This window comes from Rhineura floridana, chromosome 10 (genome assembly GCF_030035675.1).
Source record: "Rhineura floridana isolate rRhiFlo1 chromosome 10, rRhiFlo1.hap2, whole genome shotgun sequence".
NCBI classification, from domain to species: Eukaryota; Metazoa; Chordata; class Lepidosauria; order Squamata; family Rhineuridae; genus Rhineura; species Rhineura floridana.
This window is the reverse complement of record NC_084489.1, coordinates 10,894,407-10,917,870: the sequence shown is the minus strand read 5'-3', so window position 1 is coordinate 10,917,870 and position 23,464 is coordinate 10,894,407. Positions and strand designations below refer to the sequence as shown.

The window sequence follows — 23,464 nt, the reverse complement described above, 5'->3', positions numbered from 1 at the left end:
GGCAGAGCACTGATGGCAACTGAACATGCAATATAGAGGCATGGTCTAAGTCAGGGGCGGGCCTGTGGCCTTCCAGATGTTGTGCGACTCCAACTCCCTTCAGCCCCATCCAGGACAGCCAATGGCCAGGGATGACGGGAGTTGTAGTCCAATAACATTGGGCGGCCGCAGGCGCCCCGCCCTTGGGCTATGTTTTTCGGAGATGGGTCTCTTGTGTCATAAAAAAACCCTGTAGACCCCGCCCCTCAGCTGCTACCAACTTGCTCTCTCCCACCCATTTGTGGAAACCTGCCAGGAACCGTTGGGCCACCTGCTTCGCAATGCGGTCACGGAGGCAGAAGCCCCGCCCCGGGCCCATGCTGGCTGGCCTCCCTCCGCTACTCTCGCCCCGTTTCTTTCACCGAACTCCGCCCCCTCTCCGGTTCCGCAAGGCGGGCTAGTGACGCAGACCCGCCCATTGCCTTGCGCGGCGGCCGCTCTTCCCCGTTGCTCTGGCGGGGTCAATCAGCCTCTGTGCTCAGTTCCGCCTTAAGAGGCCGGGCCGGGTTTTCTTGTGGTGGTTTGTTGTTGCCATTGCCAAGTGCTTGTTAGTCGCCGCTATTGTCTCCGCTCCAGAGCGTTGAGAAGGCGAAAAGGTTCGCTTAAGGCGGGGTTGCCTCCCCAAACTTCACCCGCCCAACGAGAAGGAGCAGGAGCGGCGCGTCCCAGGTAAGGAGCCCTCACCCTTGTGTGCGCGTGTGAGGGCAATGCAATTCTTTCCCCTCCTTCAGTCAGCAACTGCACCGTGGCGTCCCTTCTCCCGGGTCATAGGCCCTGATTCCAATGCCCTCCGTTCGTATTTACTTTATTTCTCTCCTCCCTCTCGAAGTTCAAAAGATGGGGAGAGCGGTTGTTATTTCCCTCCTTTTTAATTTTGGTTTTCCTTCCTGTTTCTGTTGCCATGGGAGGCAAAACGTTGCTTGATGTTCCACAGATCCCGCCCCAGCCCCCTCATGTCACTTCTCGTGCCCTTTTGCCTCTGCTCCCCCCTCTTTTCTCTCCCCCCTTCTGAGCGTTGAAAAGGCAGCCGCGTCGCCCGATTTAACCAAATTGTGGCATCCGGTGGCCTCAACGTCTGTCTGTCTGTCAAGCCTTTCCCCGTGTGAAGGGACTTAGGCCAGTACTCCATTGCTTTGCGATCTGGGAGATTTTGTATACTGAATGGGGTTGAGAGAATAACAGCGAAATTCCTAAGCGTCTTGAATTCTGCAGTAGAAACTGCAGGAACTGGTCATTTGCAACTGGCTGAGAGATGTTTGCTTACATTCTTTTAAGTGGGTGAAAGGCTGTTCTCGATATGATGGGGTGCTTTTAAAAAAAGCTAACTATGTTAAAACTGTATATCATGTCTGTATCCAAACATGCGATTATACTGATGATTTGGATCTTTAAAAAAGGTTGATTGACACACTGAATGGCTGGAAACCTGGGTTTGCCACCAAGTATACGTTTATAGAAGTAGCAACCAGCAATCTGTTGTGGGTCACTGCTGAGGATTCCTGTATGAACCATGTGTTTGCTATGCTAATACTTTACATTTTTAGATTACATCTAAAACTGTGTGTGAAGTCAGGCAAATGAGTTGGTACTTCATACTTATAGAGCAATCCTGACCCCTAGCTAGGAAGCAGCAGAGTGGAGCAGGAGATCGGCCTCTGCATCCCTGTGTTCTCACATCAGCCAAGGCAGAAAATGGGGTTTTATTTTGTTTTTTTGCTGTGCCAGCTCCAAGCTGCTGCAGTTGAGGGCCCTGAGGACCCAAGGCTGCTGGTGCTCCATGCCAAAATTCCCCATTTTGAGACTTTCCTCAGGCTACCACTTATGGGAGAACCACTGGCAGTAGCTTACTGTTCACAAGGGGCTTCTGCAGCGGTGACCCCTTTCCCCAGCAGAGGCTAGTAGATGGTAGAAGGTCACCTGCACTATAACCTAAGCCCCCCCCCCCGTAACAGCAAAGATCAGGGATTAGGATTCAGTGTCAATCTGCCTACTTTTATATATTAAATAGTGATGAAACTAGATCCCTGGAGGTGTTGGAATAAGAGTTGCTTCCAAGCAGTATCAGAATAAGTTCACATAGTAAACTATTCTTCCTTAAGGGAAAGAAACGTGTATTAGATGGCATTTTATCTTTCAAGGCATTCCTACCCATTTGTCTTCAGTGACTCATTTGTCTTCAGTGGTGTACATAAACACATATGTGCTTAGAGAAATAAATGCAACAGTGTACCAAAGTACATGAATATGAATGATTTCCCCATATTTATAAATAGATAAGATAATGTCTAATGCCTGAGATTCTGAGGTTGTGACGTGTCTGTCAGATTTGAGTTTGAGAGATGTAGCAGTATCATACAACCCTAGAATCGTAGAGTTTGAAAGGGCCTATAAGACCATTGAGTCCAACCCCCTGCTCAATGCAGGAATCCAAATTAAAGCATTCCCAACAGGTGGCTATCCAGCTGTCTCTTGAATGCCTCCAGTGTCGGAGAGCCTACCACCTCCCTAGGTAATTGGTTCCATTGTCGTACCACTCTAACAGTTAGGAAGTTTTTCCTGATGTTCAGTTGAAATCTGGCTTCCTGTAAGTTGAGCCCATTATTCTACATTTTGGGACGATCGAGAAGAGATCCTGGCCCTCCTCTGTGTGGCAGCCTTTCAAGTACTTGAAGAGTGCTATCATATTTCCCCTCAGTCTCTTCTCAAGGATAAACATCCTAGTTCTTTCAGTCTCTCCTCATAGGGCTTTGTTTCCAGTCCCCTGATCATCCTCGTTGCCCTCCTCTGAACCCATTCCAGTTTGTCTGCATCCTTCTTAAAGTATGGTGTCCAGACACAGTACTCAAGATGAGGCCTAACCAATGCTGAATAGAGGGGAACCAATACTTCATGCGATTTGGAAACTATACTTTTTGTTAATGCAGCCTAAAATAGCATTTGCCTGTTTTGCAGCCATATCACACTGTTGGCTCATATTCAGCTTGTGGCCAACAACAGTCCCGAGATTCTTCTCGCATGTAGTGTTGCTGAGCCAAGTATTCCCCATCTGCCAGGGAAGTTACCTTACAAAAAATGAGATAAGATTAGTCTGACGGGATTTGTTCTGATAAATCCACGTTGGCTTCTAATAACCACAGCATTGTTTTCAAGGTGCTTACAGATTGATCAGTTTATAATCTGCTCCTGAATTTTCCCAGGGATTGATGTCTGGCTGACTGGTCTGTAGTTCCCAGGTTCCTTCTTTTTGCCTTTTTTGAAGATAGGGACAACATTAGCTCTCCTCCAGTCATCCAGCACTTCACCCATCCTCCACAATTTTGCAAAGATAATAGACAGTGGTTCCAAGAGTTCTTCAGCCAGTTCCTTCAATACTCTAGGATGCAGTTCATTAGGCCCTGGAGATCTGAACTCGTTCAAAGTGATTAGGTATTCCTTGACCATTTGTCTATCAATCTCAAGCTGCAATACTGCCCCTTCAACTTCACATTTTCCAGGATGGCCGTAGACCCTTTTTTGGAAGAAGACTGAGCCAAAATAGGAATTGAACACTTCTGCCTTTTCTTTGTCATGGTATTTCACCATCCTCACTGAGTAGCTGTACCACCATTTCTTTTCCCTGTACTCTTCCTTTGTGGTCTGGCCTTCCTTTCACTTCCTGTATGTGTCCTTTTGTGTTTTCACATCATCTCTAATCTTTCTGTGAAGCCACACAGGCTTCTTCTGCTCTCTTCACATTTTTTCCTTGACGGAATTGTTTGCCATTGTGCCTTTAGAATCTCCTCTTTTAGAAACCCATCCATCTTGGACTAATTTTCTCATTAGGGTCTCTCGTCACAGAACCTTACTTACCATTCTTCTGAGTTTATTAAAACCAGTTTCCTGAAGTCCATGCTTCCTTTAAAATCAAGTATAGTATGGTCACTTTCCCCCAGAGTTCCCGTAATGCCAGTTCATCCACCAAGTCATCTCTATTGGTTAGGATCAAATCAATGATCTTCTAGTTGCTTCCACCACTTCCTGTAGGAGAAAGTTATCTCCCACACAGGTCAGGAATTTCTTGGAGGGGCCGTGTTTGGCAGAATATGTCTCCCAACAGATATCAGGGTAATTGAAGTCCTCCATTATTATTATGTTATTTATTTATCTATTATTTGATTTATATCCCGCCCTTCCTCCCAGCAGGTGCCCAGGGCAGCTCTACATCATGCTACTACATCATGCCTCCTTGAGACATTGGCAATTTGCTTTGCCTTGATTGGGTGGTTGGTAGTAAACTCTAACTACCATATTCCTTCCCCATTTATATTAATCCAGATACTCTTGGTGGAGCTATCAAGCTCATCTTCATGTATTTCTGGGCAGGGATATATATTTTTAACATGTAGTGCAACTTCACCTCCCTTTCTATTCCTTCTGTTCTTTTTTAACAAGTTATATCCTTCAATTGCTGTATTCCAGCCATGGGAATCATCCCACCAAGTTTCAGTTATACATCAAGTCGTATTTACTCTCCTATATTAAGTGTTCAGATTTGTCCTGTTTGTTTCCCATACAATAGGGCCCCACTCATACCGCAGGTTAGGTTCCAGACCCCCACTGAAAAGAAAGCCGCCGAAAAGTGGATCAGCTGTAGCGTGGGGGATCTGGAACCTAACCCGCTGATCGCCTCCGAGTAGGAGAAGATCAGCTGTAGCTACACAGGAAGTGGATTGGACTGTGAAAGACCAACCCAAATTGTGTTTGCATTTTGACCAATTCGTAGGGCAGTCCAATATCTCAGAGAGGAGGTCAGGTCTCCTGCTCCCCTGGTGCATTCACCATAGCTGCCCAATTTCTCTGCTTTTTAAAATTTGATAGAAATATCTCTTGGCTATAGGTATGTTCTTAAACCGCAAGTTTTTTTTTGCCTATAAGTGACTGGGTATTTGCATGGTGTTCAAAAAATTGCTTGAAAACATTTTTTTTAATGAAATGTAATCTTGAGTTTGAAAGGACTACAACCTTTTGTTGGGGAGGGGGAACAATGATGCCCAGTCCTGGATTTCTCTATCGTTTTCTATGGGCAGTTATGCTTCTATCCTGGATGAAGCAAAATTCTGCTTAGTTTGGTCAGACAAGTTCTTTCTGCTGATAACTTGTTACTCTAGAACTTTCTGTGCACTCAAACATAGGTCTCAGAAGCTCATGGGGCCAGTTTTAGGCGTTTAGGTTTTTCTAAGTGGTTGTCTTACAGACTTCTGTATACTTAAGTATGAAAAAGTATGAAAAACCCCACATTTTGAGGAGCCACTGATTCACTACCAAACTGGTAGGCTCTCAACCATTTGAGTTTGCTGTTATTGAGTGATGATGTGATACATGGTCAAGTAGGGCTTGTTTAGTAATGGTCACATTGACACGACTAATTGTGGAATTTTTCTTTGTAGAGAAATCTCTTACATGGATAAGCCTGATAATGATGTTGAAGCTGGAAGAAAGCTGCTGTAAGCAGAGACAGGATGAGTCGGCTGTTAGACTATCAAGAAAATGCCCAGGGCAGCGGTCTGAGCTCCCATCCTTCTTTACGGGATGTTCATTCCATTAACCCAGCACAGCTAATGGCAAGAATTGAGTCCTATGAAAGCAGACAGAAGAAAGGCATATCTGATGTCCGAAGGACTTTCTGTTTGTTTGTCACCTTTGACCTCTTGTTTATAACCTTGCTGTGGATAATAGAGTTAAATGTGAGTCTCTTTAAAACTGTACTTTGTTTTGACAGAACATAGGATCAGGAATGGTGAACTGCCCCAGTCTTTACCAAATTAGTATCCTGCAACCAAATTTTATTTATAAGCTAAAACAGCAAAATAAGCCATTCAGTTCAGCAGTGGTTGCTGCATGTATAATTGCTAAGATAACATAACACTAAGCATGTTTGGATTATTTCTTATTGGTACTTTAGTCTTGGCTTAGATGATTAACTATGTCCAGTTTACTGAATACAGTAGGGCCCCGCTTCTCGGCGCCCTGCTTTTCGGTGTTCTGCTAATATGGCGCCAGCGGGGTGATCAGCTGGAGGGGGGGCTGGAACTCCCCACACTCCAGCTGATCTCGCCGGAAGAGGGGAAGATGAGCTGCAGAGCGCTACAGCTGATCTCCTCCTCTTCTGGCATGATCAGATTCCCGCACTGGAGCTGATCACACCAAAGGAGGGGAAGATCAGCTGTAGCACGTTACAGCTGATCTTCTGCTCCTCCGGGCAATAAGACTCCCACACACCAGCTGATCGCGCTGCAGCTGATTCTCCTCCTCTGGTGCGATCAGCGGGTTAGGTTCCAGACCCCCGTGCTACAGCTGGTTTGCTTTTAGGCAGGGGTCTGGAACCTAACCTGCCATATGAGTTGGGGCCCTACTGTACAAAATAAATGAAAAAAAATTACATTCAGCTATGAAGTGTAATTGAAACAATAGTATTAAGTTACAGACTACATCATGATTCACCAGTGTGGTGCCCAAAGAGGTCTTCCTGGCACCTGAAATTTGGCTTGAATGAAACTTTCTATTGTAGCCAATCGAAGGTTTTTTATCCAGGTAATTGTGGTGTGAGCTGTACAGCTGGAGAGGTTTATGGTGCCTGGGGCTGATGGGAGGTGTAATCCAAAGCATCTGGAGGCACCAGGTTTGTGAAGCCTTGCCCAAAATGTGGAAGAAATCTTTTTACAGCAGCCTTTGCCAGATTTGGCTGGATCCAACAAATTGTGTTCTGAACTCCTCTCATGGAACAAGGCTTTCCTCCTCTTGCATTCCCCTGAAAAATCAGGCCTGAGGATCAGGCCTGTGAACACAGTGATTAGACGGAAGAGGAATTTGGCAGGAATTGCAGCCACCTACCACTTGCATAAGCAGGGTTGATTTGATTTAAATCATGACTTAAATCTCATTTAAAAAGGACTCAATTTTAATGATTTAAATCACAGTTTAATTCACTAGTGAGGAAGATTCTATTAATTATCATTCTATTAATTATCATACCTTAATACATATTCAGAGATGTAGGTTTCGTTAGAAGGTAGTACACACCAAGCAATTATTCTGAATTGTTTTCAGATTAATTTTCATCAAAAAAATGGGATGATAATTTGGTCATTTCAGTACTAAAGCAGAATGGACTTGTGAAGTCACTCAGGAGATGAACCAGCTCCAGCTGTTCAATTAATCATGATATTTTTCTCATGATGTACCAGAATCACTGCCAAACAGGCCTTTAAACTGTATTAATAATGATGTTTATTTTTCTGGTTAGATTTCTTCTTCAACAAACAACATTAACAAATGTGCACATGGATTTTTGGATAGTTAACTATTTCAGTTTTTAGATAAATGCAAAGTTCTTTAAAAAATAAAATTTAGGCAATTTCAACCAAGTCAACATAATGAAATAATGGGTGGTATAGTTAACTCAGTCTTCTTCTTCACCTCTGTCTTCCTTATTCATTGTCTGGAAAATAAATACAAGCTTTCCTGCTTTTTCAGTTCCCAGTTTATTTCTCAATTTAGAATGAATTAGAAAGGAAGAAAAAAATTCTCTCGACACCTGCAGAAGAAGGTACTGCTGTTAAGAGCTGGATGACCACATCAATGGTTGTCTCCTTGTTCAGATATATGCCATCTCCCCAAATTCTCTATTCATTGACCTCTGTCTTTGCACTTAGAGAGAGGCAAGGCCTTGAAAGAGAAAGAGTGCACTTCATGTGCACCACCTGCAGATTAGGACTGATCCCATCTCCGTAAACTGCTGTTAATGTACTTATAATTAGTATTCATTATGATATTTTGACCTAGGCTCTTTTTTACTAATTGTTTCAAGAAAATTTTGAAACCTGATTTAAATTTAAAAATCCAATTTTTTTTAAAATTGATTTTTATCAACTCTGTACATAAGCAGAAGTGGTTTCTGCTTGTGCTAGGTTCCGTTTGGATACAATGAACATTACTTCTTCCTCTATAAGTGTGCATGTAGGCTGGAACACTAAAAATCCCATTGTAGCCCACCACCATTCCTACATGTCAGTGTTGCATGGCTTTCTGAAGGGGTCACCATGATGCTGTACATTCTTTTCATGAACTCCTGTTCTCTTGGATTAGTTGGCTATAAATTTGCCAGTGCTTCTTTGTAAAATCTAAGTAGTTAAAAGCACTGGGCATGTGGTAGGCCAACTGCTCACACGTAGGTGTGGCATGAATTATTGAAAATTTGGCTTTGCTATCAGCACATACATTTAATGAAAAATATTATTCACCTGGATAATAAGGAGGTGTGGGAAAGCATCTGAGTTTTTTCAGTGAAAGGTAAATATTGTAGGCATCTATGTTACTTTAAAACAACAACAACTAGATCATTTGGCATGAGAACTTGCAAAGCAATTAGCTTGTTATCCCCATAACTATATTGAGCAAAATGCTATGGAAACCTAGAACCTGTCTACACAGTTACATTAGTAACTGGCAGCCATTAAGACAATTGATAATCTGTTAACAGACCTAAATAGGGACCATGCTAGGCAAGACATTAGAGGTCATTGATTGAATTCTCTTTCCATTTTTGTACAAAGCAACAGTGGGTTGAGACACTTTAGATTGGGACCACATTGCTGGAACAAGTGAGCATAAGCCTTTCCCCCATGCTGTTCTGATGTAAATTGCCCTCCTTTGTTCAGGGGAAACTTCTATGGGTCCACATATGTCTTCTCTAAGGAAGCAAATGGGGAAGTGCTCAAACAATGAATAAATAAATAATGTGCCCCTTAGTTCAATCCTTCCTCAACCCAGAGGAAACTTGTACTTACAAACTTGTAAAGAGACAGGAGATCCAATCGCAGATCTCCAACATCTCATCTAACATTTGATTCTAGTTTAGGAACATAGGAAGTTGCCTTTTACTGAGTCAGACCCTTAATCCATCTAGCTCAATATTGCCTACACTGATTGGCAGTGGCTCTCCCAACTGTACTTGGAGATGCCAGGGATTGAACTTGGGGCCTTCTGCATGCAACGCAGATACTCTACCACTGAGCTATAACCTTTCCCCGAAGTTTAAAACATGTTAGCAAAACATAGTGAATGTAGAGTGGCAGAAGTGCAGTTCCTACCTAGTAATAATATATGGCATTTCTGTGGTGTCCTAAGGTGCTTCTTATACATTCTCTGTCATCTTAATAATGATCAAGCTGACAGGGTTTGGGTGTTATCTCTGTAGACCAGCAGTTCCCAACTAGTGGGCCGCCAGATGTTGTTGGACCACAATTCCCATCTTTCCTGACCATTGGCAATGCTGGCTGAGGCTGATGGGAGTTGTGGTCCAACAACATCTGGAGGCACACTGGTTGGGAAAGGCTGCTGTAGACTAAGAAAGTGGCTCACCTAAAGCTACATCCTGAGTTTATGGCTGAGGAGATGTTTGATAGTGGACTTCCCACATGTATGGTTAGCACTGTACTATACCGGCTCACAGGACTGGTTATTTCTTGGTGGGCTGCTTCTTTAGATCACTTCTGTAAAGAGCACGGCAGAAGATGTTGAATCTGTTGAAATACTCTCCATGATACTGTTAACAGCACACTCCTTTTCATGTCAATGCATAAGTAAGTCCCACTGAGCTCAGTGGGGCTTACTGCCAGGATTGAAGCCTAAGACAATTACATAGGCAAGCTATTGCAAAGTGCTCATTTTATTTATAGGCATGTTGTATTGTAACTTTTTTTACTAATTGGCAGAAGTTTACATTTTGCATAATTTGTAAATAACTTAAAGACAAACCCTTTTCTGCTAAAATTGGAATAAATTTGACAGGCATAAAGTTAAAAACCCTTAGGCCCATTTCCTGTTAATGGCTTCTAATAGAATGTTCAAGTGGTAGTTGGCAAGTGAACTTTATTCACATTATGAGAAGTTTCTGTTCATAGTAGCTGACTGTTGATCGTAGTCTTAAACTGCATTTTTATTTATCAGGTTGCACAATAAGCTTGAGTACACTTGGCTGTAAATTGCCATAATCCAGAGAATGTATTAATAGTGGCGGTGGTGAACTGTGCATGCAGATGTCAGGCCTGTCCCTCTATCTTATCAGCAAAGCAGTAATGCTGGTGAATAATCAGTCCCTTCCGTACAAGATTCAACCTGATTGGATCTCTAGTATTGTTTTAGTTAAAATGTCAGGGGGGGGGGGAAATAAACCTGTGGTTAAAAATAGTTTTTTTGGTGGTAATTTGTGCGAATATGTTGCTCATGCCAGATGGTCTACTTGACCCATCGGGGTCATAGAGCTGTGAGCTTTCAGCTCTCTAACATGGAAGGAAAAATATTGTTTCAATTCTTGTGTTGGTTGCTCCCGTCTTACACTGCTCCTGTGCTTGCATGGACCTTTTTTTAATTTTCTTCTCGAAGTCAGCTCTGGTATATTGTTGGAACCCAAATGATTTCTTGTTTACATGTTTTAAATTGTCTTGTACTTTGTGTGTGTTTTTAATGGGGAACCACAGAACTCTCTTGTAATTCTTTTGAAAACTGAAAATTTGGCTCAACAGTTGTACCTTTTTTTAAAAAAATGTTAACAGCTAGAACAGTTTTATTCTGTGTAGGTGAACGGGGGCATTGAGAAAACGTTACCACAGGAAGTCCTCCAGTATGACTACCATTCTTCATATTTTGATATCTTTGTAAGTATTTGCTTCCTATATCTTAAGCAATTTTTATCCTGCTTTGTACTTGAATCAATCTATCTTACAGATGTAACAACCCTTAAATAATAGGAAACTGCTAAGTGAAAAATACACTGCCGTATTCTATTCTAAAAATGGAACTAAGATAATGGTTACTAGAAGCTTTCTGTAAGCTTTTCTTACAAGACTTTCTGAAAGCAAGTGTGAGTAAGTAATACGGCTTTCTTCGGAGAGTAAAATCTTAGCAAAGGGGTCCCTGCCATACAGGCTTTTTTCTAATATATGGCTCCTCAAACTTCTTCTTGAGAAAGGAAAGAGTCTCCCTTGGATATCCCGGGCCCAGTTTGTAACCATTTGCAGATTTGACTTGCACATTTTGTCTTATGTTGTTATGCTATTGGCCAGAGGGAGATCTTTGGTTTAACCCAATCCATTGGCATTTTCTGCTTTTTGTAATGTGGTTTCTCCTTTTAAAAGTAAGGGTTGTGAAAAGCTATATGCTCATTCAGGGCATGGTTGACATTCCAAAATGGTCCCAATCCATATGCCTGTTCTAAAGTGGAAGGGAGGTGTATTAGAAACTGCTTTGTTATTTACAGCATGAGGCTATGTGGGGTGAACAGCCCTATAACCTCTGTGTTATCCTAAAGTGTTTGGGAACATTCTTACTATTCTGGAAATGATGTTTGCAAGTAATTTGTAACTTCTGGAATTGAAAGTCATGTAGTTGAGTAAAAGCCTCCTTCAATTGGGGAGGAGTGTTTGAGAAAGCAGAAGCTAAAGAGGGAGGTCAGGTCCGGAAAACTAAGAAGAGAGAAAACTCTGGTCAGAGAGGCAAGGGGCTGACAGAAGAGTAAATACTGGACTGGAAAACAGGAAATGGCAGGAGCAAAAGAGGGGCTAATGAGGGGAAAAGATTGCAAAATTCACAAGTGCTCAGGATATGAAGAAGTGGTTGGGGGTAGGCATGGGAAGAGAAAGTACCAGGCAGATGTTACAGTGCAATGAATTTGCATCTTATTCTCAAGCATGTGTTTTATTAGTAATCAAATACAATTTTATTATGTATGTCTTTGATTTTATTTTTGTAAGCCGCCCTGAGTGCCCTATTATAGGGTAGAAAGGCGGGATAGAGATATTTTAAATAGATAAATAAATAAAATAAAAAGCAGTCCTGTGAAACTTTCCTGAGTTGGATAACTAAAATAGTTTCCCCAAGCGGACAGGGTATTTGTTAATGATATTCTCTGAATTTTCTTTTTCCTAATGAAGCTCCTATCCACTTGAAGAAGAGACTGTGCTCACCAGTATTGCTCAAATGCAGTCATGTAACCAGAAGTAGGATAATCCTAACATCCGTATAGCACACAGAGAAGGTTTGAAAGTCTAGCTTGTGAGAATAGAGGAATGGTTAAAAGTTGATCGGAGAGAAATCCCCTTTGTTAAATCTTTCAAATTTTTCACAACAAAGTGGCTGTCTGAAGATGCAGACGGGTAGGACACTGTTCACATGACGTTTTCAGCAGAGTAGGAACTTGGGAGAGTGAAGAAATCACTTGTATCATTTTAGTTTGATTATTATTTTGCTGCTTTTAATAATGGTCTTAATGCCCTTTCCCCTCCCTCCCGCTTTTACTCTGTAGCTCCTGGCAGTCTTTCGGTTTAAGATTTTGATCCTTGCATATGCATTGTGTAGACTTCGACACTGGTGGGCAATTGCAGTAAGTATTGGACTTCAAATCAAGGTCGAAAGTTGTCATGTGTAGGAAAATGGTGCTTAGATTATACTGTATTTGTAATGTTACATGTTCTGTTTGAAAATGGAAATGGACTGCCTTCAAGTTGATGAATAGGGTTTTCATGGTAAGCGGTATTCAGAGGGGGTTTACCATTGCCTTCCTCTGAGGCTGAGAGCTTTCATGGCTGTGCTGGGATTTGAACCCTGGTCTCCCAGGTTGTAGTCCAACACCCTAACCACTACACAACACTGGCTCTCCCACATATTCTACTTACATTTATACTATGTAACATAATATCTGTTTGGATAGCTTCTTAAAATATGCAAATTCATGACAGTGGGGAAGGGTCTTCATTAGCTGTGAATACCAGTTATGTGCAAGGCAGGCTCTTCAGAGAATCTGCCTCTATTTTCTTGGCATTTTTTAAAATCCAAAAGATTGCCTCAGCACTGAAAACAATATTTTTATGCTGGAGCAAATACAGAAGTTGCTTACTGCACTCACTGAATATTTGTACAACCTTGTAATGCCTCCTTCTCTTTGCCTCAGACTCTTTTCTTGCTTTTCATTTTAATTTTTTTTAAAAAATTGACCTCAACTTTGCTTAACTCTCTATGTTAAGGATCTGTTTTGGTAGAATTTAAAGAGATGGTATTAGGTGCAGTTATTTGTTTGGATTGGATTTTTTTGTTTTCACTTTCACAAGATGCAAATGCACATAAGAATACATTGTAGATTTCCCTGTCAGCTTTCAAATAGTGAGCAGAGTTCTGTGGGTGTACTGTTGGGAACCACAGAAGCATGGGAGCTATTTTTAACAGTTCTATGACCAATTACATTTAGTTTATGAAGTATCCTGGGGCCATAAGTTCAGTAAGCAGAGATTGCTAGGTGTTGCCTAGAGCTTAATGAGGACCGTTGTACTTATGTGGTTAACTATTTATGGTGCTGTGCTATGGAATGTAGAAGTAAATCTGAGGAGGTACCTTCATTCATCACTATTCATATTTTTTTCAGTTTACAACAGCAGTAACCAGTGCCTTTTTATTAGCAAAAGTAATACTCTCAAAGGTATGCATTATCACGCTGAATGCCAATTTATATTATTTAAATCATGCGATTGGTTTGTTGTGAGATGTTTTTACATAACTTGTGTTTTCTCTCCCTTACCTACCTCCTTTAAGTTATTATCTCAAGGTGCTTTTGGCTATGTATTGCCCATCATATCTTTCCTTCTTGCCTGGATTGAAACCTGGTTCCTGGACTTCAAAGTTTTACCGCAAGAGGCAGAAGAAGAAAACAGTAAGTTTTTTTCCAGTGCATTTAGTTTTGGTCCCAGGAAACTTATTTTCTATACAAACAGAAGCTAATTCAAGTACAGTGTATCCTTACAAGAATGCCTGATGGAGAGTGATGCTTTGGAATCCACTAGATATAATTGTAGGAATGTCTTTACTTGAAGTGTATTAATGTCAGATGTTACATTATTGCCATTATGGCCTGTATATGCTGAATGCTTACTTTGAAAGATATTGTACTAATGAAAATTTATACTATTCTGTTTCCTCTTAGGACTACTGTTAGTGCAGGATGCCTCTGAGCGAGCTGCTCTTACTCATCCTGGACTCCCCTCTGATGGCCAGTTCTATTCTCCTCCTGAATCTGAAGCAGGTACTGAAAATGTACTTCATTGGATCAAGATAACACAAGGGACTGTTTGGATTGAGTTCATTCAGATTTTACTTGCCTCAGTCCTTTCACTGCAAGTTCTTCTAAATATTGCAGTAAAAAAAGCTGAAGGCAATCAGAATAAGTTATCTCAGAAGTCACCACTTGAATTCATATATGATATTTTTATCCCACCTTTCAGCAAACCATTAAAATAATTGTTTAATAAAATATTTAAAAATCCACAATCATAAAATACTGAACAAGAACTGATAATAATTATCTAAGCATCTAAATAAGCATCTAAATGGCTAGAGAAAATAATCAGACATCTCCTGTGATCAACTTCCAATACTCAAAAGGACACAAAAAGAAGTACTTTTTCACCCAATGCATAGTTAAACTGGAACTCACAACCACAGAATGTGGTGATGGCTACCAACTTGGATGGATTTAAACGGGGATTAGACAAAGTCACTAAGGGAAAGTGTGGCTGCAAGTCATGATGGCTATATTCTACCATCAGTACCAGAAGCAGCATGCCTCTGAATCTCACTTACTGGGGAACAACAGTGTGAGAGAATTAATGCCCTCATGTCCTGCTTGTAGGCTTCCTATAACCATCTGATTGGTTGCTGTGGGAAACAGGAAGCTGGAATAGATAGGCCCTTGGTCTTATCCAGTATTGCTCTTCTTATGTTCTTATTTTTTGTAGCATCAAGGGGCTAAAGAGGCCAAGATGTCAACCATCCAAACCCTGATGTTCTGGCTGCACAGTTGCTCTGCCTTGGGTGTCAGTAGTTACTCAGTGAAAAAATACACCTAACACTCCTACATGCAAGACTTCAGAATACAGATTTTCCAGAACGCTTTTCTGCTGAAAAATACCCAAAGCAGCTCACAGTGGTTAAAACAGTTCAATTGAAATCATGTACAAAAAAGTAGACATTGAAATCTATAAAACTGCAAGTGGTAGAGAGCTATTGAGTGGTGTTGGTGAAGAGATTGACTTTTTCCCCCTCCACAAAATAATGGGAGAGAAGGGCTGGGAGGGACAGTCTGATACTTGTCAATCTTCTCCACAACCTTTAGAGTTAGGAATTTGCTCCTCTCACGCCAAGAAAAACCACTAAAGTAGATTCTATCAGTCTTTACACTACATATCTAGAGTGCATGTCAAGATTGTAATGTTACAGCCACAAGAGTGGCTGTATATAGGCAGCATGGATTTTTTGCATTTCACAATGTTAAATTGAAAATACTCCCATGCCATTCTGATGCTTCCCATAAACTCATTTCAAAATAAAACCTTAAACTTAATAGTCCTGAACTAAGAAACACTTGCTTAACAGCCCTCTAAATTTTCATGGTGATACACAAAACAGTCAGAGAGAATTGAGAGTTCAAAGTGTAAAAAGAGAAAAAAACCCAGAGCCCTTTTGGACTTTTTTCTGTCAGAGTTCTCACAATTTGTTGAAATTAATAAAAACCAGCCATGTTCACAGAGTACCTGTAATCCTGTTCCTGACCTTGCCCCATACTCTGACCTTTGTCTTCTGCAGTTTAAAAGTTAAAAAAATGCCTAGCTGATTTTTAATTAATTTGAAATGTAGCATTGGAGTCAATGATAAGGCCGGGCATGCTCAGTAAAAACCAACTTTCAGTGTTCTAAAAGCCAGACTCACAGCTGTTTGGCTTGGCTAATCAGAGGGCCACACCCGCGCCAGACCTTTATTTCACTTTAGACAGTCATGGCTTCCTCCAAAGAATCCTGGGAAGTGTAGTTTGCGAAGGGTGCTGACAGTTGTTAGGAAACTCCTATTCCCCTGACAGAGCTGCAGTGGCCAGAGCAGTTTAACAGTCAGCTGCTCTGATTGAGGCTCTTTCAGGGAAACAGGGTGTCTCCTAGCAACTCTTAGTACCCTTCACTAACTACACTTTCAGGATTCTTGGGGAGAAGCCATGACTGTCTAAAATGAAATAAAGGTCTGGTGTGGATGTGGCCAGGGATAGTTTTGGTTTAAATTTGGGTGGGAGACTACATGTGGCTGCTGTAGAATAAAAAGGTGGAGGAAACCCTGAAAAACAATGATATTGTTCACAATGCTTTCCTTTTCGAAAGGAAAAGGGCTTTCTCAGTACTCACCCACCCACCCAATCTCCTCCTCTCTCTCTTCCCCCCTTCCTGCCCCTTCCCCAGGTCAGTTTTACCTATACTAAGCATGATTGCACAGGAGTAAATCCCACTGAACTCACTAAGTGTGCAAATGATCAAACCTGCCTTCCTCCTCTGCTCCCCATCCTGCCTGCTCGCATCCCCCTCCTCTCCTCTCCTCTGCCCCTCCTCTCCTCTGCCCTTCCTCCTCGCTTCCTCCTCCTCCCTTACCCCTGCCCTTCCTCCTCCTCCCCTCCCCATCCCCTATGGTCAGTTTCACTTATCCTAAGCATTGCAGGGGAGTAAATCCCATTCAACACAATAAGCATGTTAATGATCAGTCCATTCTCAGCAAACTTGTACAGGAACCCATTTCTTACCTCCCGGATTAAAAAGCAGAGAAATTCACTAATAGGCCAAAAAAAAACCCCTTGCGGTTTAAGAATGTACCTATAGCCAACAGACATTTCTATCAAACTTTAAAAAGCAGAGAAATTGGGCAGCTATAGAGATGTATATAGAGATGTACTGCCCTACAAATTTGTACAAATGCAAACACAATTTGGGTTGGTCTTTTACAGTCCAATCCACTTCCTGTGTAGCTTGGAAGAATTTAGTAACATGTGCCTCTGAGCACATAGAAATTGTTAACTATTTCAGTTTTTAGATAAATGTAAAGTTCTTTAAAAAATAAAAAGATAAAATTTAGGCAATTTCAACCAAGTCAACATGATAAAATATTTATTTATTTATTTATTTATTAAATTTATTAGTCGCCCATCTGGCTGGTTGTCCAGCCACTCTGGGCGACGTACAAGATAAAAAACAATACATTAAAACGTTAAAATTTAAAACCATAACAGTAAAAACCTAACCCACCCCAAAAGCCTGCCTGAAGAGCCAGGTCTTCAAGGCCCGGCGGAAGCTCATCATAGAAGGGGCATTGCGGAGATCATTTGGGAGAGAGTTCCACAGGGTGGGGGCCACTATTGAAAAAGCCCTCTCTCTAGTCCTCACCAGTCTAGCTGTTTTAACCGGTGGGATCGAGAGAAGGTCTTCTGAGGCTGATCTTGTTGAGCGGCATCCCTGCCGATGCTGGAGGTGCTCTTTCAGATAGACTGGGCTAAAACCGTATAGGGTTTTAAAGGTCAAAACCAACAACTTGAATTGGGCCCGGTAAGCAACCGGTAGCCAGTGCAACTCCTTCAGCACTGGAGTGATGTGATCTTGCCGGCGGCTGCCTTTAATCAGACGAGCCGCCGCATTCTGTACCAGTTGCAGCTTCCGGACCGTTTTCAAGGGTAACCCCACGTAGAGCGCATTACAGTAGTCTAGGCGAGAGGTGACCAGGGCATGTACCACCGGTGGGAGCAGATGGTTGGGAAGGTAGGGGCGCAGCCTCCGAATCAGATGGTGTTGATACAGCGCCGCCCGGCTCACAGCCGAGACTTGAGCCTCCATGGACAGCTGGGAGTCAAGAATGACCCCCAGGCTGCGGACCTGGTCTTTCAGGGGCAATCGTACCCCATTGAGCACCAGGTCCACATCCCCCAGCCTTCCCTTGTCTCCCACAAACAGTACCTCGGTTTTGTCAGGGTTCAGCTTCAGCTTATTCCTTCCCATCCAGCCACTCACCGACTCCAGGCACTTGGACAGGGTTTCTACAGCCAACCTCGGTGAAGATTTAAATGAGAGATAGAGCTGCGTGTCATCCGCATACTGATGACATTGCAGCCCAAATCTCCTGATGATTGCCCCCAGCGGCTTTATATAGATGTTGAACAGCATCAGGGAGAGGATGGAACCCTGTGGCACTCCACAAGTGAGAGGCCAAGGATCCGAGACCTCATCCTCCAATGCCACTCTTTGGTACCTACCAGAGAGGAAGGAATGGAACCACTGCAATACAGTGCCCCCCATGCCTAACCTCTTCAGGTGGTCCAGGAGGATAACGTGGTCAACGGTATCAAAAGCTGCTGAGAGATCAAGGAGGACAAGGAAAGTGCATTTGCCCCTATCCCACGCCCTCCTCATATCATCTACCAAGGCGACCAAAGCTGTTTCAGTCCCATGTCCAGGCCTGAAGCCCGATTGAAATGGATCCACCCAAAATATTGGGTGGTATAGTTAACTGAGTCTTCTTCTTCACCTTTGTCTTCCTTGTTCACTGTCTGGATTTTTTTTTGCATGTTTACAAATATTTAGGGCAATACAGTATCTCAGAGAGGAGGTCAGGTCTCCTGCTCCTCTGGTGCACTCACTGTAGCTGCCCAATTTCCCTGCTTTTTCAAGTTTGAATGAAATATCTGTTGGCCATAGGTACATTCTTAAACTGCAAGGGTTTTTTTGCCTATTAGTGAATTTTTCTGTAGTCTTTTGATTAATATGGCAGTGTATTGGCATTGGACATATGGAAAGTACAATAGCAGACCATGCAAAGAGCAGATTAAAGAAGTATAATATTGAACTTTAAATGGTAGTATAAAAGCCCACATAGGAAAAGCATGTATCTGTAGATATAAAAACCTGTTAAACTTACTGGATATAATATCTAAGCTTTAAAAACAGAAATGGGAAACATATGGTATTCTAGATATTGTTGGACATCAATTGGCCTTCAGTCTCAGCCAGCATGGCCAGTGGTCAGGGATGATGGGAGTGGGGGGTCCAACAATATCTTGAGGGCCACAGGTTCCTCATACCTGTTTTAAATAGATGACAGTGCAATAACTGTTAACTACCCGATGTTCTTTATCTCATTCGAATGTATGTTTCTTTGTTAAATGTATGGCATTGGCTGTATCACTGTCAGTAGTGAATGTCAATAATACAGTGAACTTTGGAAAGTATCCAGGAAATAAGATTGGAATTTCCCTTTAGCCCCATCTTGTGGTGATCAAAGATTTTGACCCACTGTAGCAGCCTTTCCCAACCAGTGTGCCTCAGATGTTGATGGACCACAACTCCTATCTTCCTGACCATTGGCAATGCTGGCTGAGGCTGATGGGAGTTGTGGTCCAACAACATCTGGAGGCACACTGGTTGGGAAAGGCTGCTGTAGAGTATTAGGGCAAATGTTGACATCTAGTTAAAAAATAAAAGGTGCCTGCTGGACCAGGTCTATGGCCCATCTAGTCCAGCATCCTGTTCGCACAGTGGCCATCCAGATGCCTATGGGAAGCCCGCAACCAGTACCTGAATGCAAGAGTCCTCTCACCTGCAGTTTGCAGCAACTGGTATTCAGAAACATCCTGCCTCTGACCTTGAAGGCAGGGCATAGCCTTCTCCTCCATGAATTTGTCTAAGCCTCTCTTAAAGCCATTCAGGTTGGTGGCCATCACTGCCTCCTGTGGGAACAAATTCCATTGTTCAACAGTGTGCTGGGTGAAGAAGTACTTTCTTTTGTCTGTCCTGAATATTCCAATATTTAGCTTCATTGGATGCCCATGAGTTTTTAGTGTTAGGAGAGAGGGAATAAAACTTTTCCCTATCCACTTCTCTACATGCCATGCATAATTTTATACACTTCTATCATGTCATCTCTTAGTAAACTTTTCTCTATACTGCAGCACCAAAAGCTGCAGCCTTTCCTACTAAGGGAGTCGCTCCATCCCCTTTATCATTTTGGTTACCCTTTTCTTAACCTTTTCCAAATCAACAATATTTTTTAGGTGAGTTTGGTGATTATATAGCGCATTATTGCTATATGGCACTATGGTATTCAGGAAAAGACATGCCCTTAGCTTATATAAGCATACAAGATGTCATACAGTACATGTTTTTGTTTTAAGTTTCACCTTTGCCAGCAGCCCCCCCCCCGAGGGTCTTTGGAGCTTCAGTTACTCTAGAGGGGAAAGAATCAAAAATTTATGCAGAGGTAGCTGAAACAAAATGCAAGATTATTCTGTTGTAGTTGTAATACTGAATTTGAGGAAATTATATTTTTTCTTAAAACTATTCTGCTAAGACCAAAAGTGATTCTCACTCTTAAGACAATAAAACTATTGCAGATCGAGAACTTGATCATTCCACAGATTTTTATGACCTGACTTAACCACTTTTCCCCACCAGGTATCATTATTCTAATCTCGGATGGGATATGAACCTGTTGTCATTCTGAATTTATGATTAATTGAATCTAGTATGTGTTGTAATGTCAGCGTCTCTGCAAGGTCCCAGGCAGAGTTCCTTTATAGCTTTGCTACTTGAGACTATTTATTTGCAGATGTGTGTATAGCATGCACTATTTTACGTTGGTATTTCCAGGAAACCAAAACAAACTTTCTGAATAAATATTCAGATGATAGTAGATGTGAAAAAGCACCCATCTTACAAAAATCTCAACCTCTGAATTTGAAAATCAGTTATGCTAGTGCAAGACCAGCTTCTGATTTAGATCCCTTCAACTCTCTTGCTGCTTCATTTCATCATATATTTCATGAGAATTGTGCTTTGGTTTCAAATGGGAGGCTGGTGCCAGGATACATTTCCCAAGCATTATAAAGTTTGTGCCAGTAAGGTTCTCAGAGGTGCTATTTGTGCATTCAGATGGATTTTTCAAAGAACCAGATTTACTCACATCCAATCATTCACTGTCAGGTACGGATCAGGCAAGAACCGTTAACTTTCGAACAGAATTCCAGAGCTTTTGCTGTAATGGACTTACGCAGTGTGCGAGTAACACATCCTTTTTCTTTGTTCTGCAGATGTAATATACTTTTGATATGCCATAGTATGACTGCAAATGAGTGCTACACATTCACAATGACAAGGTGTTACTGAATTACGCTTTTTCAGATTAAAGGCAGGAGATCACATTTTAATGCTTCCCCATGTTTGTTGATACATAATGTAAAAATTATTTTGATGATAGTCAAGCTTTTTTCTTTTACATTGTTCTTTTATTTGGGTTTTTAGGGTCTGATGAAGAATCTGAAGAAAAACAGGACACAGAGAAACCAGTGGTATAGCAAATATGGCAGCAATAGGTATGTTTGGAGTACTAGCTCATTAGTTCTAAGTTTGTACAGAACCTAGCACCTATAACCTCATGCTTTCCTGCCACATGCTCTATTATTTATACCAACTGGCTTACAAGGTGATTTGAGGATTAGACTGTACATTGTTAATTTCATTAGTCTCTGAGATACCAGAGGAAGAGCCAAAATATTGTTACAGAATGAACCTTTTTGCTGTAGAATTTTCTTTCTGTAGCATACATATTGGATTAAACTAACTGTATATTCAGTATACCCAGGCGAGCAAGAAAATGATTTTTTCTTATATTGAAGAAATAGATTCTAAGACTGTGAGAAGTATTTACATTGGTATCTTTTATTTCACTATGTAAAACAGCAAGTAAACCTGTTCTTTGCTGTACGATTCAGCTTGTATTTGGAGGTTCATGTGGTTGGATATTCTTCCATCAATATAAAGTCCATGTGCAGTGAGAACAGTCATATCTGGGAGGTTAGGCTAGAACCCTTCTCTGTGAGATTCCAGTTTTTAAGTGTAGGGAAATTTCAGTTTTGATTATTGTCTTCCTTTTATTAAATGAATGGTTTTCTGTTTCAGAGTGAAAACTTGAATGCAGAATTGCTTAGAATTTGCTGCTCGTGGGACTATAATTATGATGCCTGCATTTCACTTATTGGAATTCATAGCAGAAGCATTTATTTATTTATTTATCAAAGGAAACTGTCCCTGTGTTCTGTAATATCTCACCAAATCTGTAACACATCTGCATATATACATTGGACTGAATCATGCCTAATACGAAAAAGTACTTGTCTGATGTATCAGTGATGCTCAAAACTGATTTTCTCATGACCAGGAAGCCACTGGAGAGTGGTGTGCTTGTGAATCTAACCTATAGATGTAATAGTATATTAAGTAATACTTTATGATGGAAGTTTTGTCCAATGATGATTTGGTTTCACAAAATTGTTAATGTTATTAATTTTACTTTTTGTTTTTTAATGAGGTATCTTTTTTTAAAAGACAGAGAGATGCACTCTTTGTAAATTAAAGGAATACATTAATAAAATGTGTTTGTAAATTCTCAACATGCAAGAGGGGGCCTTCCCTCTTAAATAGGTTTTGATCACATAAACGTCCTTATGTTCACGAGAAAAGACAATAATGCTGGGAAAAACAGAAGGTAGTAGAAAAAGAGGAAGACCAAACAAGAGATGGATTGATTCCATAAAGGAAGCCACAGTCCTGAACTTACAAGATCTGAAAAGGGTGGTTTATAACAAATGCTATTGGAGGTCGCTGATTCATAGGGTCGCCATAAGTCATAATCGACTTGAAGACACATAACACAACCTGCTTATAAAACAGGAACTTTAGGCCTACTGCTGCCAGATTCTCAGAGCCCACATGGATTGCTTTTTTAAAAAATGTACACTAAGGCCAGCTGATGCAGTCAGCATTCTAATCATGCTAATTAGATACACAAAGTCTATTACATCACATGTAATCGTTTTGTTATCCCTGAGGAGGTCTGATTATTTCAAACATTTGGTGGCTCACAGGAATTGTACATTTAGCGTAGGGTACATGTGCCTGCTACTGCAAACATTGCTTTAATTTTATTATGATTTTTAATAGTTCAAACTGGCTAGGGCCATGTTTTTAATATACACAAACTGTTAGTGAACTTTGCTGTAATACTGATTGGTGTTCAGAATGAACTGCTGCTTTTATGTGCCTGCCTATTGAAAGAGGAAATGATATATGGCAGATCTGTTTTCTGTGTGACATCTCTCAGGCTTTATTTATGGCAAGATGCTACAACTCAATATATAGGGCACATGTATACGCTCCCAGGTTCAGTTCTTGGTAAATGGAAATGGACTGCCTTCAAGTCGATCCTGACTTATGGTGACCCTATGAATAGGATTTTCATGGTACATGGTATTCAGAGGGGATTTACCATTGCCTTCCTCTGAGGCTGAGAGGCAGTGACTGGCCCCAGGTCATGCATGTTCTGTGTGGCATTCAGCATCTTCTCTAGCCCGTGTAGATAAAAACTTGCTAATGTATGGCCAAGGTTACTACAATCAATGTCAAAGGAAGGGCTGTTTGATTTTCAGTAGGAACTCGTAATTTTCTTACCCATGTTATTGGAGTGGCACAGGATACAACTACAGGAAAGCAAC

The 23,464-nt window shown here is 41.4% G+C and overlaps 1 protein-coding gene across 1 annotated transcript; it reads left to right on the top strand.

The window, feature by feature from the left end:
* The first annotated feature begins 335 nt into the window (after positions 1-335).
* On the top strand, positions 336-22,344 carry STARD3NL (STARD3 N-terminal like). The gene is made up of 9 exons (XM_061586988.1): positions 336-708; positions 5,466-5,762; positions 10,656-10,733; positions 12,380-12,457; positions 13,493-13,546; positions 13,660-13,777; positions 14,048-14,146; positions 21,216-21,286; positions 21,873-22,344. Exons 2-8 carry the CDS (start codon positions 5,538-5,540, stop codon positions 21,266-21,268), a joined length of 705 nt encoding a protein of 234 aa, XP_061442972.1. The 5' UTR covers positions 336-708; positions 5,466-5,537; the 3' UTR covers positions 21,269-21,286; positions 21,873-22,344.
* Positions 22,345-23,464: the final 1,120 nt, after the last annotated feature.

Excerpts from the sequence above, each read along its gene's own strand:
- STARD3NL (XM_061586988.1), top strand. The coding sequence starts at position 5,538 with ATGAGTCGGCTGTTAGACTATCAAGAAAATGCCCAGGGCAGCGGTCTG. Across the intron at positions 5,763-10,655 it reads TGTGGATAATAGAGTTAAAT|GTGAACGGGGGCATTGAGAA; the intron begins GTGAGTCTCTTT and ends TATTCTGTGTAG. Across the intron at positions 13,547-13,659 it reads CAAAAGTAATACTCTCAAAG|TTATTATCTCAAGGTGCTTT; the intron begins GTATGCATTATC and ends ACCTCCTTTAAG.